We start from the raw sequence: 18,530 nt of genomic DNA, 5'->3' as shown, positions 1-18,530 counted from the left end.
ACCTTAGGACTAAAAAACCTATTGGAGTCTTCAACTGACCCTGGCACTTTTAAAAAAGTGGTATCGAAAGTCACCAAGATGGTCTCATCTACTGAGGACAAAGCCACCCTAGCCAAGAGAGTGCACGGATGGGCAGTGTTGAAAGGCTATAGTGCACTTAAACCGCAACAGTACTTAACAACGGGCCTCACTCAGAAAACAAAAAACACATTTCTCAACATGCGCATCGGCAATTTAGCCATAACACCTCACCTGGCTCCTTGGAAAAGGGAAAACTCAGCTAACCGTTGTCGACTCTGTTTTTCTGGGAAAGAGGACCTCATACACATCATTTGCATCTGCACAAATCTTTTGGACATAAGGCGTTCTCTGCTTTGGGTGCTATGGAATCAGAAGGGTATAACAAGCTGTAGACAGGCTGTGATGCTTTGCTTTAACCCTGAAGAAACCCAGCTAAACTGCAGAATAATTTTTTTTTTCGAAATAGTGGCCAGCAGACTAAATGAAACAGTCACAGGGCCTACATGAAGCACTAGCCAAAGCAAAACAACGCTAACCTCCCTGGAGACTCTTGCTTCTTAAATCTACAAGCACCTCGCCCCCCTAACTCCAAAGGACTCTATTAAATCAATATTGTGACTTTTAAGATTTTAAATAAGCGAGCCTACCTGCTCCTTTTTATGCTTCATTTGCAGTTATTGCCTTCTTTTAAACAAATGTACGTTTAAAAATTGTGAGTTTTTATTAACTATACAATAAACTAATTCTGAAATCAACCTCCCAAATGCTTTAAAAGATATAAAGAAGGCACTTACCTGTGTTTCTGTCACCTCTCCTGCCTGGCCGCTCTCGTTCCAGTTCCTCTCGCGTCCTCGAGGCTCAAAGTGAAGTTTAGGCTTATCGTCCTTCCCCATAGTGTTAGGTCTTGTTTCAATTGAATGATTATTTATTGATCCAGATAACTCAGGTGTTTTCAGGCTATGCTACTCTGCCTCTGGCACGGTATCTGTGGTTGTAGGCCACCTTCGGTGATCGCTACTGGGTATGCCTTTCCAAGTTCTATCTCCTAAGGCCACCAGGCTAAGTTGTGTCTATAGCCTGCTCACCGCTAGGCCCCAGGTTTGCCTCTGTACTGTAGCGTCACCTTGCTGCATCAGCGATGCGGTCTCTCTGCCCCCTCATCTGCATTGTGAAGGCCCAGGCTCTTCTCTCCATGCCCAGATGTACGCCCGTGCTCGGCCTCACTATGCCGGCGGGGGTAGGCCTCGCCCAGTGCCCGTTCACTGCTAATGTTGGTGTGTGGCTGAACCGTGCTGCGGCTCCATGTGGTGTCCTCCACGTTCTGCCTCGATCTTACACACCCGCCTCAGCAGGTTACAGGCAGGCACTCATCAGACAGACAGCGTAGTCGCGCAGCCCCTCTACTGTTGATCACTTAATGGTCCGATTTCTTGTTGTGGCTCCGTGCAGTCTCACCTACGCACTTTTCTTTTGACCGGTGCTGTTTGTAGAGCCATGAGCCCTACATAATTGGCTTGCTCTCCTCTGCTGTGTTCAATATGTTGTTGTTCCTGGATGTAGTCGATACCTGTAGGATAGTTTAGGCAGTCGAAGGAGCTCTCTCAAGCTGCCGCAATCTTGGTGTCAGGCAAGCTCCGCCCCCGGGAGTGAAGTGGGTTATTTGCTATTTACTTTCTTTTGTCCCATATACATCATCGAAAGTGCTTCTATTTGAGATGTGCCAGAATATCATCATAAAACTTAATTTAGTTACAAATATAACCATAAAGGCACAAAACCACAAATCCATAGTTAAAACATGAAATGTCAGGATATATTAAAAAACAGAAGATGAGAAAACAGATGAAGCAACAAATTTTAGAAATCGTCACACAACAAAACACGCAGCAATATAAGACAACAGTTGTCAGCGCAGGTCTGCATCTGTTAAAACCCCATTTTTGAGCAGTAGGATTAAAATGCTATAGAAAGCTTCGGAAAAAGATAAAGTGCAAAAGACTCTGAGAAGAAATTTAAACATAGGGTTAACAGCAGATTGAATCACAGCTGAACTCCCCCTTTGTAACTGGAGATGACAATGAATGATGCCTAGCCTAAACCTGCAGAGAAGACTTCTCTCCCAGGAATAGGTTACAATAGATAGATAAGACTCCATACATAGAATATAAATTCTGCAAAATAACAGGGAAATCTCTGCAAGCTAACCCATCTCAAAAGTAGGTGTGGCAGAACTTGCAGTTTCACTCCGTGGAATTCTGCAGATTTGCATAAAAACTCAGTGAGATTCCACAGAGTTCTTTGGGTAGGCAGAAATTGGTACGTCATGCAGCTGCCCGAGGCCACCCGGTGGCCATCAAGAGGGCGGCACCTTAGTCGCCGGGGGGCTCCCCCCCCCACCCCCCCTTGCTTGCAGGTACTCCCTCCTCCCTCGGGCAGGAGGGGTCCAGCAGGGAACGGGGTGGGCCCAGTGACGTGCTTCGGGGGGGGGGGGCGGCAGGCCGGGCGAGGGGTACTTAAGGCCCCCTCGCCAGATTCAGGCCTCTTTGCCGCCCCTCGCCGACACGTGCAGACCACCAACTTGGACGCACTTCTCGAGCCGAGACCGTCGTGTGTGACGGTGAGTCAGGCCTAGCTGGCCGGTACCCCTCCTCTGCCCACTCCCTCCTAGCGGAGGTCGATCGGGGTCAGGCGGCCTGCTTAGGAAGCGGGCCGCTGAGGAGTGGGGGGTGCCACCTACTGAGCACAGCTCTGGGGGTTAGCATGGGGGGTTGTGGTCGGCGGTCATGGTGGGTCCCGTGGCGACGCCTTGCAGGGGCGGACACAGGCACGATGTGGTGGTTTGACAGTGGCTTGCCCGCTTCGCGCCAATTGGCGTGACCCGCACTTAATGTAAGCCCTCACCACACGGAGGGCGGGGTGGCGGGCGCCACACCCACTCTCCTCCACCACCCCAATTTCCCTCCCTCCTTGGGCCTCTCACGGGGGCGAGCAACAGTCCTGTCCCGGCTTAGGGGCCCCCGCTATGCTGAGGTTTCATATTGTACGTTTTTGAGCGGCCGGTTACCTCAGTTCAGTAGAGCGCGGTGCTAATAACGCGGTCGAGGGGTCGATCCCCGTTTTGGCCATGGCGGTAGCACCCCCCCCCCCATCCTCGTTACACCCCCCCCCCCCCACCCCCCCTCCATCCGCGTCGCCGACAGGGGGATCGGTGGGGGAGGAGGCGCGTCTTATCTGTCCCTTGATGGTTCTGTGTCCCATAAATCTTCAAGCAAATAAATGAATGAGGAGGATTCCAGGAGGAAGCCTTAGCGCGCCGAAACCCCCTCTTGCACAGCGCGTTTTCTTTTGAAGAAGCGCGTGGTGTATGCCCCGGACAACTCGCTGGGGGGGGGGGTGCCCTAAAGTGGGTAGGAGTGGCCCGGCTCGCGCCGCATGTTTATAGGTGGGGCGCGGCCCGTCCCCATGTGCCCGAGCCCGGCGGCCGAGCCCGGTGGGCATTGTAGGCTAAATAAATGAGGAAGATGCCAGGAGGAAGCCTTAGAGCTCCGAAACACTCTCTGTAGCGCTGCGCATTTTGTTTTAAAAGAAGCGCGTGGTGACTGCCTCGGACAAATCGCTGTGGGGGTGTGCCCTAATGGGGGTAGGAGTGGCCCGGCTCGCGCTGCATGTTCTGGGTGGGCCGCGGCCCGTCCCCATGTGCCCGAGCCCGGCGGGCATTGGAGGCTGCGTCCTCGCCTCCCCTGTGCTTTGCCACCCTGACGACTCACGGTAGGGGTGTGTCATACGGGGGGGGGTAAGAGTGTCCCTGCTCGAGGGCAAGTTGCTTGGTGAGCCGCGGCATGTCCCCAGGTGCGGTGGGGGAGGAGGCGCGTCGGATCTGTCCCTATACGGCGGGGTAGGGGGCGAGATGGGCGTCCTCGTCCCCCCCCCCTTCTCGTTGGCACCCCGGACTCCCAGGGGGTGTAAGAGTGTCCCGGCTCGCGCCGCATGTTGCTTGGGGGGGGCGCGGCCCGCCCTCAGGTGCCTGGGCAAACCACTCGGGGCTGCGGCATTGGGACATAGGGAGCCCACGGCTAACGAACATGGCCAGCGTGTAGGACGCGGGCTCCAGGGGGCGCACTACGCAGTTCACGCAGAGCGATGCGCGGCCCGCGCCCCCCTTCCCCCCCTTTTTCGGCTGGGGGGGGAGCTCCTGCCTGGGCAGCTATGTGTACACACGCGTTGCGTGGGCATTCAGGTGCATACGGGGGACACAACAATTTTACACAGCACAGCAGAGCTCCTGCCTGGGGATCAATGGTACACAGAGCTCCTGTCTGGGGATCAATGGTACACAAGAGCGGCGCGTCCTTCGGGGGGGGATAGCTGCGCGAACAAAGACAGTGGATGATGCTGGACAGCCCGATAAAAAAGCGCAAGTCAGGCAGGCGTAGGAAGACAGCCACAGACAGGGACGCCTACACCCGCAGCACCCCGCAACGGAAAGCGGATATATATTGCGCGACGCCCACGCCGCAACGCACTAACCGATAGCGTGCTCACCGCACCAACCCCCCCCACCTGTGTTTCAGGGGCCCCTCACCACCGGTTTGTGAGTTGCTGGGGGGGCGGTTGGTCAAGGGTGTCCCAAGGGGACGTGGTTGATGTATTGAATAATGGTGTCTCCTGCCCATAGAGTGAGGGGCGTCAGCTCCATCCGGCAGGATATGGTAAAGGTGCTTGGAGTCAAACAATTGTGTTCCCCTGCCCATAGAGTGATGGGCACCAGCTCCATCCGGCAGGGGCTTGTTAAGGTGCATGTGAAGTGGACATTGATGTTCCCTGCCCATAGAGTGAGGGGCACCAGCTCCATCCGGCAGGGGCTGGTTAACGTGCATGTGAAGTGGTCATTGATGTTCCCTGCCCATAGAGTGAGGGGCATCAGCCCCATCCGGCAGGTAAAGTTGAAAGTGCACTGGATGGTAGCTCATAGTTTCCTCTGTTTGCAGGTGCCAGGGGGGAGACGTAAGCGAGGCCACACACAGGGATTTTCAGGTAATTTTGGCCGAATCAGCCTTTTGTGGGGGGTTGGTGTGGTGTTCGACAGCGGGCTCTCGCCACCCACAAGGCTGGCGCGGAAGGTGGCTGTCCAGGCGCGGTGGCCAGCGGTTTACAGTGGCACCGGGTTGTTTAGTTACTTATGCTCCCGTTTCCATTCCAGGCGGCGTCTTGCAGCGGACACACGCGCAGTCGCATCCGTGCAGCATCCTAGTCTTCATTTGGAAGGTACGTAGATTGGGCACAGGGTGGCTCAGGAGAAGAGGATGACGGGGTGGCGGCTTGACCATGACGTCAGCATGGGTAGTGTAGCTCACCGGGCACTTTCTTTTTCAGGGTCAACGGGAGCCAGCGGAATGGACAGCCAGGGATCCCCTCCGCTTTTTTCCCAGACGAGCCAGGTTGGGGAAACCCCTTCAGGAGCCGCACACGAGGCGCAATTGAAGGCACTCTTGGACATAATAAAGGTCAAGGGGGTGGCGTGGGCTAGTGAAGCACTGCGGGTCAACAGCCAAGATGACTCCGGGGTGGTTGTGGCAACCCCGGCGGTACTACAGGAAATCACTGAGGATAATGACACTGGACCCAAGAGGTCCAAGAGACATAAGAAGCCCACTTGCAAGGAATTTCCAGCAGAACCGATCCCAGCCAAAAGCCGCGCACCTGAGGTGGCTCGGAATGTGATCGTACACGTGCCGGCAGCCTCATCCCCCTTGCAGGTGGTCCAGGCGACGCCACCCCGGGAAGTGGTGGCCCCTTCTTTGAATTTTGCCACACGGGATGAGTTGGGTAAACTCACCATCTCTCTGCAGGAATTCATGAACGAAATGAGAGCAGGCAGGGAGGCGGCGGCGCAGCCGGCAGTTGAAGGTGCTGCTGCCTCCCCTGCCCCAACTGTGACATTGGAGATGTCTTTCGCGCACGCGTGGGGTGGGCAACTTTCACAGGGAAGCGTCAACAGCAGTGGCTCAGCGACCGCCAGCGCGCCGGTGCTATCCCTCACCCACGCGGCGACCAAGGGGCCTTTGATACTTTCTCCAGTCCCTTCGGCCACTGCATCGTCCACCTCCTCAACCGTGCCCCCCCTTGCGTCACCCACTACTTCGCTCTCATCGCCAAGCGTCCCCGCGCCCTCCAGGATGACCATGGCTCCTCTGCTCTCAGGCAAATGCTCCCTAGCCTTCTGGCGCAGGGAGTTCATAGACATCTTCTCCCTTCTGATGATAGGGGTGGAGGGGGTGGACATCAGGAAAGTGGGGGCAAAGGAAGATGAGAAAAAGGCACGGTACCAGGCATGGCCCGAGAAATCACTCAAAAACTGGAGGCAGGCTTTTGGAATATTAGCGGCAGTAATAACAGAGCGCTTCCCAGAGCAGGCGCAGGGGCTCTTTCAGTATGAGAGCATTATTACTGAGGAAGCGGAAAATGGGGGTACAGGCTGGTACAGATATGATTATGAATTTAGGAAGAAGATGTCCATGTGTCCCGAATTGGAATGGGATCAGATAGAGGTCAGATTGTGGATGCAGCACATGGGCAAGGGGAAGGCCGAGAGTCTGGCCAAAACTAGCACCAGCGACAAGAAAACGGAGGTAGCGAGGGGGCAGCAAGGGGGGAAAAAGGGTCAATTCAGACAGTCTTTTCGAGGGGGGCGAGGCAGCGGGCCCACAATAGGGGGGGGAGACGAGCATTTGTGGGCACATGCAGACTTTTCAATGCAGGGAACTGCACATGGGGGAAAGCGTGCAGATTCTCGCACACATGCAGCAAATGCAGTGGCTCTCACGCAGCAACCTCCTGCGAGAAACAGGGTTCAGCGGGGGGCAACCAGAAACAGGAGAAGTAACAGCCCCTCCGTGGCCCCGGTGCAGCCCCCTCTCCCCCCATTACCCTGCATACGAACCCCCCCTCGTGAGCCTCTGATCCACCCTGGACCATGGCCCACCACGCAGGTGGGACAGCTCCAACACAAGGGCCCCTCTCCAATTGTCATCCCCAACCTGCTAGCACTACTGAGATCCTACCCCATTGCTAAAGACAGGGCAACGCTAGCCGAAGGTTTTCTCGAAGGTTTTAGGATCCCTTACCTAGGTCCAAGGGTCAGCAGGGAGGCGGACAACTTGAAATCAGCCAGGGACCTCCCCGCGGTGGTAACTGAAAAGATCCGGAAGGAACTGCTCCTGGGGAGGGTGGCAGGCCCGTTTCCTCCCCCCCCTCTCCCCGATTTCGTGGTATCTCCGTTGGGGGTCGTCCCGAAGAAAGAGCAGGGGGCGTTCAGGTTGATTCACCACCTGTCCTACCCAGAAGGGGACTCAGTTAACTCCTGGCTGGCAGAGGAGGCATGCTCCGTCCATTACAGCTCGCTGGACACCGCCATCGATCAGGTCAGGAGATCGGGGAGGGGGGCCTGGTTAGCAAAAGCTGACATCGAGGCGGCTTTCAGGCTCCTGCCAGTACACCCGGAGAGCCACCACCTACTGGGGTTCAAATGGGGAGGTCAGTACTTCTTCGACAAATGCATGCCAATGGGTTGCTCTGTCTCGTGCGCTTTCTTCGAGGCGTTCAGCACCTTCCTGCAGTGGTCTCTCTCAGTTAAGTATGGGGTCGAGGCGGTGACGCATTACCTCGACGACTTCTTGTTCATTGGGAGGGACGGGACTGGGGAATGCAGTGAAGGGTTGTCGTGTTTCTTGGATCTGGCGGACCACCTAGGGGTGCCTCTGGCGCCGGGCAAGACCGAGGGCCCAGCACAGGTTCTCACCTTCCTGGGCATCGAGCTGGATACGGTAAACGGGGTGTCTAGACTCCCTGCTCACAAGGTGCAGGAACTGCAACGGGACATTCGGGATCTGCTCGGGAGGAACAAGGCACCGTTGGGGGTCATACAGAGCCTGCTCGGCAAACTCAACTTCGCAGCCAGGGTCACCCCGGCCGGGCGGGTCTTTGCAAGACGTCTAGCCAGGGCAACGGCGAACATAGTACAACGCCATCACTTTGTGAAGCTTTCAGCGGGAATGAAGCAGGATTTGGAAGTATGGGTGGAGTTCTTGGATAACTTCAATGGCACTGTCATTTGGAGGGCACCCTGGGCGGACAGTCCAGAACTCAGCATGTTCACCGACGCCTCGGGGAGGGAGGGCTTTGGAGCTATTCTGGGTGAGCAGTGGTGTGCGCAGAAGTGGCCTAATGCATGGCGCAAGCGAGGCATCACGGCTAACATAACTGTTTTAGAGCTTTTTCCCATCGTCATTGCCCTCCATCTATGGCCCGGCCCCCTGTCAGATCGGAAGGTCCTTTTCTGGTCGGATAACTTAGCGGTGGTCCAGGCGATTAACGGGCAGACGGCCAGTTGTCCGCTGGTCCTCTGCCTATTGAGGGACTTAGTGAGAAGTAGCCTGCGTTGCAACCTGGAATTTAGGGCGCGGCACATCCCTGGGGTCATTAACATTGCAGCAGATGCACTTTCTCGTTTTCAGTGGGAGCGTTTCCGGGCGGCCTGCCCACAGGCGAGAGAGGAGATGACCCCTTTCCCGCCGGAGCTATGGCGTATTTTGGAGTGGAGCAGGAACTGAGAGCCATGGGGGAGAGGGCCCTGGCACCAAGCACCAGGAAACGCTATGGAAATCACCTTGCCGCGTTCCACAGGATAGTGGATGAATTGGGCTTGGGGGAGCTCCCCCGGGAGGACAGAGTTAGAGCCTTCATTGTCTGGGCCAGAAAGAGGGGAAAGTCCCACTCCTGGGTCTGCGGACATCTGGCGGCCATCGGCCATGACGCTAAATTACGAGGGTTCGCGGATCCCACCCAGGCTTTTGCCATCAGGGCAGCACTGAAGGGCTGGTCTCGGGATGAGCCCAGGGCTCCGGACAACAGAGCGCCCATCGACTTCAGCACTCTGCAGGACATGCTGCGGGTGTTACATTCAGTAGCCCGCTCACCCTTTGAGGCCACCTTGTTCACGGCAGCGTTCTGCCTCGCCTTTTTCGGGGCCTTTAGGAGCAGCGAGCTGGTGGCACGCTCTAAGACCGATGCTTCCGGCGATGCCCTGTGCCTGGGGGATGTCGCCTTGGACTCGGACATGACGGTCACGCTCAGGAAGTCCAAGACAGACCAAACCGGGAAGGGGGTTCGCATTGTACTGACTCCCATTAAAGAGCAAACCGGGTGCCCCGTGGCGGCAGTCCGGAGCTACCTCGCCCTGCGGCCACCTGGGGCGGGCTACCTACTTGTGCATGAGGACCTTTCACCCCTCACCAGGTACCAGATGGATAGAATAATGCTGGCCTGCCTAGCCCGAGCAGGCTTGACTGGCGAGGGGAAGCGTTTCTCCAGCCACTCCTTTCGTATTGGGGCGGCCACCTCTGCTTCTTGGGCAGGTATGCCGCCAGAAGGCATTAGAAGGGTGGGGCGCTGGGAGTCACTTTGTTACAAGCGCTATGTCCGCCCGTAACACAAGGGCCGTACAGTTATTGGGTCAATATGCATGTGTTGGTGTGTACCTTTTCTCGTGCTGTGTAGCACAAAGATGTTATAGTTATTGGAACAATATGCATGATTTGTTGGTGTATCTTTCTCTTTGCTGTGTTGCACAAGGGCCTTACATTTTATTGGAGCAATAAGCATGTCGCTTTGATGTACCGTTTCGTTTGCTGTGTTAAGCGTGCAATAAAAGAGCAAACTGATTGGTGTCTTTTGTGTTGACAGGTTCGAGAATTTGGGTTCTGGGCCATTCAACTGTCTCCAAGTTAGGTCGTTGGGCTGCCACCAGGAACTGGATGCGGGGTTTCTCCAACACAGAGTGTGTATGGTTAGGTTTCCCGGGCATGCGCTGGAGTGGCCTCTTGTCCAGACTCAGGCACTCACTGGCTACAGGGGGCGCTCCGCCGCATCACTTAGTCATTCACCTGGGGGGCAACGACATTACCAACATGGGAAGGTCCGCATTGTTGCGTAAAATGAAGGCAGACCTGGTGGAAGTTTGCAGAATGATGGGGAGCGGTGAGGTCTGGTGGTCCGAATTGCTCCCACGCATAGTCTGGCGGGGCGCAAGGTCAGGCGAAGCCATAGAAAGGTCTAGGAGGAGGGTGAACCGTGATATGCGCAAGTTCACTTCGCAGAGAGGCATTGGTTTCATCCGACATGAGATGATTCAGGATAAGATAAGAGGTTACTTTGAGTTAGATGGCGTGCATCTCAATCCAGTGGGCTTGGACCTGTTCCTCCTAGATTTGTACGAGGCTTTGCAGGAGAGAGGCTGCAGGTAGGAAGGAGCATAGGGGATGGGGGGCCCGGGCGGCGGCGGTAGCCTCTGGCCAGGCTGTGGCGGAGTTACAGGGTGATCCGGAAGCTGAGAGGTGCAGCGGTGTACCTCAGCAGGCACATAGGGGTGCCAGAGCCTAACACCTGGACTTCATGGGAGGTCCGGGTACACGTGTCGGCACCTCAGTAGTCCTTCGGGCGGTTGTGGGCCTGTACAACCGGGGGTTGCCTAGTTGCGCTCCGCCCCGCTCCGTCTACTTAATTAAGATATGGGGCAGCACACAGGTGGCCACACACTGTGCTGCCCGGCTCAACAGGCGGGCAGGTGGCGAGAATTCGGCCTGCCCTTGGATTACCCATAAGATAACCCATCTATTACATATGTTGTATGTAATAAATCCTGCAGCATTTTCTTTCCAACCAAACACTGTGTCCTGTGTATTATTCATGTTTGTAGGGTATCCATGTGTGGGGGCGGGGGGTCCTGTTGCCATGAGGGGACTATGCAGCTGCCCGAGGCCACCCGGTGGCCATCAAGAGGGCGGCACCTTAGTCGCCGGGGGGCTCCCCCCCCTCCCCCCCTTGCTTGCAGGTACTCCCTCCTCCCTCGGGCAGGAGGGGTCCAGCAGGGAACGGGGAGGGCCCAGTGACGTGCTTTGGGGGGGGGGGCGGCAGGCCGGGCGAGGGGTACTTAAGGCCCCCTCGCCAGATTCAGGCCTCTTTGCCGCCCCTCGCCGGCACATGAGCCCTACATAATTGGCTTGCTCTCCTCTGCTGTGTTCAATATGTTGTTGTTCCTGGATGTAGTCGATACCTGTAGGATAGTTTAGGCAGTCGAAGGAGCTCTCTCAAGCTGCCGCAATCTTGGTGTCAGGCAAGCTCCGCCCCTTGGGAGTGAAGTGGGTTATTTGCTATTTACTTTCTTTTGTCCCATATACATCATCGAAAGTGCTTCTATTTGAGATGTGCCAGAATATCATCATAAAACTTAATTTAGTTACAAATATAACCATAAAGGCACAAAACCACAAATCCATAGTTAAAACATGAAATGTCAGGATATATTAAAAAACAGAAGATGAGAAAACAGATGAAGCAGCAAATTTTAGAAATCGTCACACAACAAAACACGCAGCAATATAAGACAACAGTTGTCAGCGCAGGTCTGCATCTGTTAAAACCCCATTTTTGAGCAGTAGGATTAAAATGCTAATAGAAATCTTCGGAAAAAGATAAAGTGCAAAAGACTCTGAGAAGAAATTTAAACATAGGGTTAACAGCAGATTGAATCACAGCTGAACTCCCCCTTTGTAACTGGAGATGACAATGAATGATGCCTAGCCTAAACCTGCAGAGAAGACTTCTCTCCCAGGAATAGGTTACAATAGATAGATAAGACTCCATACATAGAATATAAATTCTGCAAAATAACAGGGAAATCTCTGCAAGCTAACCCATCTCAAAAGTAGGTGTGGCAGAACTTGCAGTTTCACTCCGTGGAATTCTGCAGATTTGCATAAAAACTCAGTGAGATTCCACAGAGTTCTTTGGGTAGGCAGAAATTGGTACGTCATGCTGCTTGCGCAGATTTGTAGTGCAAGAACTTGTTCTGCATGCACAGTCAATCCAAACTACATCACGCGGTGCGCCAGAGGGTAATACTTCTTTGCCACTGCTCAAGTAGATTTTCTATTGAGCCACAACTTTCTCACCTCATTGAGAAAATCTTGCCAGGGGCCAGTCTAGTGCCCGAGAATAACGCCAGGGGACACCAATTCACACTTGCCAACTTAACGTTGGTGAGCCGCTCCCGAGAACAAACTCTGAGCAGAATCTATCGCCCACCCCTACTCAAAGTCCATTTCTACCTTTGTGAAAAAGCATTCACACACATAATTTGCCTACTTTTGAGATACCTTCAGGATTAGAAAATAGAGAGGGCCTTCACAACTCATCAAAAGCATATTTAATATATATTTAAACCAAGGAATTCTCAAGTCAATAAAACAATTAGGAGAAGCCTTGGGATTGGCCCAGATGGAAATCAATGGTAATAAATGGGCCAATGACATTTATTTTCTCAACATATGATAGGCTCAACTCTTCATGGCAAAAATGATGTGACCTGCAAAGGGGAAGTCCAAGTTGCCACAACAAGAAATTATTTTCTTTATATTGAAGAGTAACTCCAAATGCCTGCACTATATTATAACATTGGAACACATTGCATATTATGTCCAAACTTGGTAGCAAAGTTAAAGATGGTCCCAATTCACTGCACAAACATTTGACATCTAAGACTGAGACAGACAGAGCAAAAACTATTGGATTCAAATCTGACTCCTAAGCATGAATAATGATAAACCCTCTTGATAACTTTGTTTTTTACACAAGATGTGGTCAAGAAAGTCACAGAGCTTCACATGTGTTTTTAGAGGTTTGTATCAAGGTCAAAATCATCCATGAAGAATCCTGACACAGCATCATCTGAATAGAGTACAACAGGAGTTGTTCTGTGGTTAACATTTGGCTTAGCTGTACCAATGATTAGCAAATGTGAATTTGAATTATTATATATAGATATAAAAATTGCAATAAGAGACAAATTGAGACTTTGGTCCATGGCACCTAAACCCTCTCAAAAACCATACTGGACACCGGCCAGTCTGTTATTTTCTGCAGGCCAGGTTAATATCCTATTTAAAAGTACCCTTCCAATGACTTTGATTATAGAATTGGTCAATAATATTGGTCTATAACACCTGGAGTTGTAGCAATTTCCCTTCTTAAACTCGTGCACACTTACAGAGTAATATCAAGAGCTGAAAAACAATGAATTACTGGCAGAGGTCCGTACATTTATCAACCGAGGAGCCCATAAGTCATTGTTCAAGTTACATAGGTCCATAGGTATGGCATTGGGCCTGGGAGCTTTATCAGAAGTCTTTAAAAATGCCCTAAGGAAAAAACAAACAACATTGTTTGTAATGTCATAGAAGCTGAAATTTTAAAAGGATTTCTTTAATATCCTCTTGATATTTAGAGTAAAAAAACACACACTCCACCTTCCTCTTCAGGGTTTTTAGGGATGGCCCAACCCAAGATATATGCCTTGCAAACAAAATCCTACTCTCCACAACCATGTTAAGATTTACATTTCTAGATACCCAATGAACTAGTTTGTTGCGTTAAATTATCCTTTGGGGCAAGCAAGGGGGAAAAGGAAGGATGTTAACCATAGCTAAAACATAAAAATATATGAAACATGCAGAAATTGTCAAGAAACCCTGGCACCTCATAGTAGATTGGGGGGGTCAGGGTATGAGGAAGCAGGAGGGACCTTTTATGGAGAGGCGTCTCTCCTCCCCTTTAATTTCTTTGGATATTGCACCCACTGCACGCTCAAGCAAGCAGTCAGTCGTAGCTTGGTTAGGACCTTCTATACATAATTCATAGTTAACTGTGATTTTTCATTTCCCCATGATGAAATAAATTAAGAACAAGCACGGAAACAAAAGTCGAACAGGGATGCCCAGCAACTTCCTGTTGCTGAAGGCTGCACGCAAGCCCAGTCTTGGTAGATCTTGTTCAGTCTTGACCTGACCTTTGCCCAGGCACTGCTGGGCATGGCCCACACACATCTGTGTATCAGTGATGTGAAAAGGGCTACATTGTGCTCATTCCCTCCTCCTCCTTCCAAGTAGAGCAGTGAAACCTGGAGGTGTGATTCTTGAGCACTTGCTAGTAAAAGCAACATCAACAACAACAGCAGGAGGGCATATATATAGTATGGGAGAGATTTGCTGTTCTAATTCCAATTCCACAAACAGTGGTGAAAGTGCATATGTTCAGGGTGTGGTCATATTTACTATTCTATATTCAGCCTGCCCTAATTGAGGAAAGTGCCTGTACTTGAAGTTTCTTATTTGATATTCAAAATCCAATCCCACGTACATAGGGAAGAGTGCATATAATTTGGGGCTATCCTATTTAGTTTCCCAACTCTGGACCCACAAACATTGGAGAATGTATATATTTGAGGTGGTCAGATCAAATATTCAAGATCCAGTTCAATATAAAACTAATTAATTGGGAGGGACAAATTAACTTACAAGTACAATTATATTTTCTGGACCCAAATGTAACATTTATATTTTCTAAAAATGAAATACATTTATTTAAATAGTTCCAATGTAATAATTTAAAAACAAGTTCAAAATACACTTTCAATTAATCACTATAATTCTCCAATCATTTTGCAATGTAAAATTCCCAAATACAATAACGTAGCCAGACAGATCCACAAAAGTTGTACAACCCATTTAAAAAATTTTTTTTAAAGTAAATACATTGCATATTGATGAGCCTTGAATTTCTTACATTTTTTCAGTGATTAGGATAACTAACATTTTAAAACAATAATATAATTATAAATAATAATAAAACATTAATTAATATATATTTTAATAAAACACTACCTACCAAAATACCTCACTATTCCCGATATCCAGGAAAACATGTCTATTTAAAATAATTTAAATAATTATTGTTAATAGTTATCATTAATTATACAAATGTGGGAATATATTTATAAGGCAACACTACTCACCCAATGCCCAATAAACCCCATAACCTAAAAAGTTCATTAAACAATGTATTGTTAAAAAACAACAATTTAATTCAGAAAAATAGAATACGTTACATTGCAATACATTCTTAACATTAAGAAAACAATAATTACATCTTTGATATTATTGTCAAAATTGCAAAAATCTATACATTTACCCTCAATACTTTCTACCTTGATATTTTTTTGTCACAATAATTTGACCACATTACAACCATCATACAATATTTTGAAGTTGATTTTCAAGAGGCAAATCTATATGAGATCCCGCTCTGAAGGTACTAGTCAATTCCTTGTCAGCCTTTAGACCTGCCATGCTGTCCAAGGTCATTCAGCTGTCAGAGAAAACAAAATCATCCAGCCTGGCAGCTGATCCTTGTTATACATTCAGGAAAGGTGCAAGGATATTTAGCGCTCAGGGAAAAGTAGAAAAATGTATTTTAGATCACTACACATACTCTTATCTTGTCACTAGATGGTTCCTTAAGGTTGCTGTCTTGCCTTAGAGATGTCAGCCTCATCTTGCATTTTTCCTGAAGGAAAACTCTTCTGAGGCAAGTCAATAGGAGGGGTGGAAATTAGGGTGACAGAAATACCACATTAGCTCTCCAATGAGGACCATATATTGACTGCCAATTCACAAGTTTGAAATAAAATTTAAGTACACCACTCTTAAGACATTACTGTAGAAATAAAGAATAGCAAATGACCAACCTCCTAAAGTAGTTAAATCGAGTGACTAATATACAAACCAAAATCTCTGCGACAGCAACACAAAACAAGAAAAGTAACACCTGATGTTCAGTCAGAGCTCGCTGATTCTTCCTACAGCACAATAATGAGCAACAATACAGTTGAAGTGGAAGAATCATCAGGACTCAATAATAGACTCAGACAGATATTTGATTAAATGGTTATTGTATTATAGATCTAAAATTCATAGCCACACATCATTTCTTCAGCAGTTCAATTCGGAAAATCACAGTTTTTATAATGGTGCCAAGCATTTAAGCAGGCTTTCTCGAATCAAATACAGCTACAGAGTTACAGAGCCCTTCTACCATTAAGGACAGAAAGATAGCCCATTGTCTAACAGCTCTGGTCCTAAGAGGATGGAAACGAAGTTCAGGTTTAAACTCCATTAAGGGAGAGTCCATTAGCATAGGTCAAAGGAATATAAGGAATGAAAAAGAGAAATTGTCTGTCAAAGAAGGTTCAGGCATCAGCTACCAAATTTAGCATCAGCAAGGCAGTCCGAAATAAGAGAAAATTTAATAAAATAAAGATCAGAATAGCATCCGGCTCTTATGTTTTCAAAAGCATACTAACTTTGCCCTGCAGTCAAGCACAGTAATCAGTCACCAGCGCTGCGAGGCTTCCGGGCAGTTATGCGCTATATAAGTGGAATTTTTCATTTCATTTCATTTATGTAAGAAAAATCAGAATGACGTTGCCCCTCCTTTAGTGTTTCTTCTTTAATAAGATTTTAAGTAAGTCCCAGTGGGGTGGCATCACACCACCATCGAAGATTATCACATGTCCATAGTCAAACAGTGCCATCTAAGACACTTGTGTAATCAAGATGGTTTCCCATGCTGGTCATGGGATATGAAGGTGTGAGAGTCCACATAAGCCTAGTATCAAATGAAAAGATACAAAGTAGTCTGTACATAGCAAATAACTGAAATTATATTCTCAGAGGAACATTTCATGGTGCATTTTGAAAAACATTCAGGAATGTCAGGGTGTATACATGAACGGAACAAATAAGCAACATTTCACTTGTAGTAAAACATCTCATTGTATTAAATCAGGAGAAAGGTCAGCACTAGAGAATAGCATTTCGAAAAATCGTTTAAGTTAGCATTGCACAAAGTAAAAAAATTAGCTCTGACTTTACATCATTATAATGCAATTAAATAAATTAAACTAAAGATGTATAAGTGTTTGTGTATTATTATTACAAAGAAATGGCTAAAGTTAGAATTGCCCTACTACCACATATTTTCAACATGACCATGCAATTATTCTAATTTCATACTACAAAATTCATTTTCAATATGTCATAAACGATAGAGACTCTAGTATCATTGTGCAAAGTTTTAAGTATGTACTTCAAATCTACAATTTTTTTCACTGAATTTTCTAACTAGTGCACTCTTTGCAAAAATCAGAGAAAGCACTAGGCCACTTTACTTTACATCAAAACTGTATATGTCAATAAGCAACATCAGCAACATACAATTATTAGTGCAACCTCGTTTATATGTTTTAGTATTATTTAATATGGGTGATTTCTTCATCTCACGTTTAAAGGCATGCTTTATTGATGATTCTACTACACTTGTCTCAGTTTGATGTATCACTGTGTCTAATGAGTGCAATGTGTACTTTTCGGGTCTTCTCTGTATAAACGTATCGTATATTATGATGTTTGAAATTGTGCTGCTTATGGCTAACAGCTCTTTGCTAGGAGACCTAAGGGCTGATCTACTAACATTCCACACCAGGTTTCAATCACAAAAGTGACTTAAGCTAGTGAAAAATGTTTATTTGGAATATGCATTCCAGCGTAAAATATGTTTTCTACTAACAATGGTAGACAAGGTTTTGCCCCACAAAATACTGATTCTTTGAGGCAAGCATTAAAAAGGAGAAATGCTTTCATTTCTAATAACTTTTCCAACTTTTCAAGTATGCACTACGGTGTAAAGGTGTGTCAGTGGTGCTAGGCAGCTGGTTCTTCATCAATGCATAGAGAGCAGGACAGGGCCATATATTATTAGATTTGGTGCTGTCCTATGTCTCACACAGCACAGCAACTTTGTTTGCTGTCCTGCATTGTGTGACAACTTTGTAAATCAGGCCTCACTGTTCAGTGCTCTGAAGCTAGTCTTACTCAGCCTCCTACTAAAGAAAACAGAGGTAGGCTCAACAGGTTGTATGTCATAATATTTAGTTACAAAATATCTCCCCGCCATATGATCGTGTTAAGGATATTGACTACCACAATATTTAGTAAGCCTACTGATTGGCAGTGTAACATCATAATGAGGTGTGAGATACAACTGTTTTGCGTTCAAATGGTTAAATTGATTTTTATAAAGTACATGAACAGTGAGATAGACACAAAATAGCAGTAAAATTGTAGGTAACAATATTTTAATACATGTAATTAACAACCGTATGCTAACAAAAAATTGAAAACATTTGAAGAATACTCAAATAAAACAAAAATGATGAGAATACATATGGGCTATTAGTATAGTATTGAGTAACAAAATGAAATGAATAAAACATTTGCAGCTAGCAGTTAGAAGTATATTCATCCAGAGTATTCCAAATAAATAATTAGTTTGGGGATTGTGTCCTGGACTGGCTGAAATATGATTCAACTTCTTTCTGTAAATATAAAGTCCAATCCCACCATATCAATACAGATAAGAGATAAGCACTTTTCCAGTGCATGATAATTAATGTAATAGTGCATGACATTCAAAAATCACAACAATGTTATGTCTATAAATGTTAAAAGAGGAGGTAGGGTGGATGATTTACATACAACAATATTAAATGTTAAAGGAAT

At 48.1% G+C, this 18,530-nt stretch overlaps 1 protein-coding gene across 1 annotated transcript; it reads left to right on the top strand.

Annotated features, from left to right (window-relative positions):
- The first annotated feature begins 8,635 nt into the window (after positions 1-8,635).
- LOC147709241 (uncharacterized) lies at positions 8,636-9,508 on the top strand. Its single transcript, XM_086925913.1, has one exon. It carries the CDS (start codon positions 8,636-8,638, stop codon positions 9,506-9,508), a length of 873 nt encoding a protein of 290 aa, XP_086782039.1.
- The last annotated feature ends 9,022 nt before the right edge of the window (positions 9,509-18,530 follow it).

The sequence above is a fragment of the Lissotriton vulgaris genome, chromosome 6 (assembly GCF_964263255.1).
Source record: "Lissotriton vulgaris chromosome 6, aLisVul1.2, whole genome shotgun sequence".
NCBI classification, from domain to species: Eukaryota; Metazoa; Chordata; class Amphibia; order Caudata; family Salamandridae; genus Lissotriton; species Lissotriton vulgaris.
The sequence above is the reverse complement of the archived record's forward strand: the minus strand, read 5'-3'. Positions and strand labels throughout refer to the sequence as shown.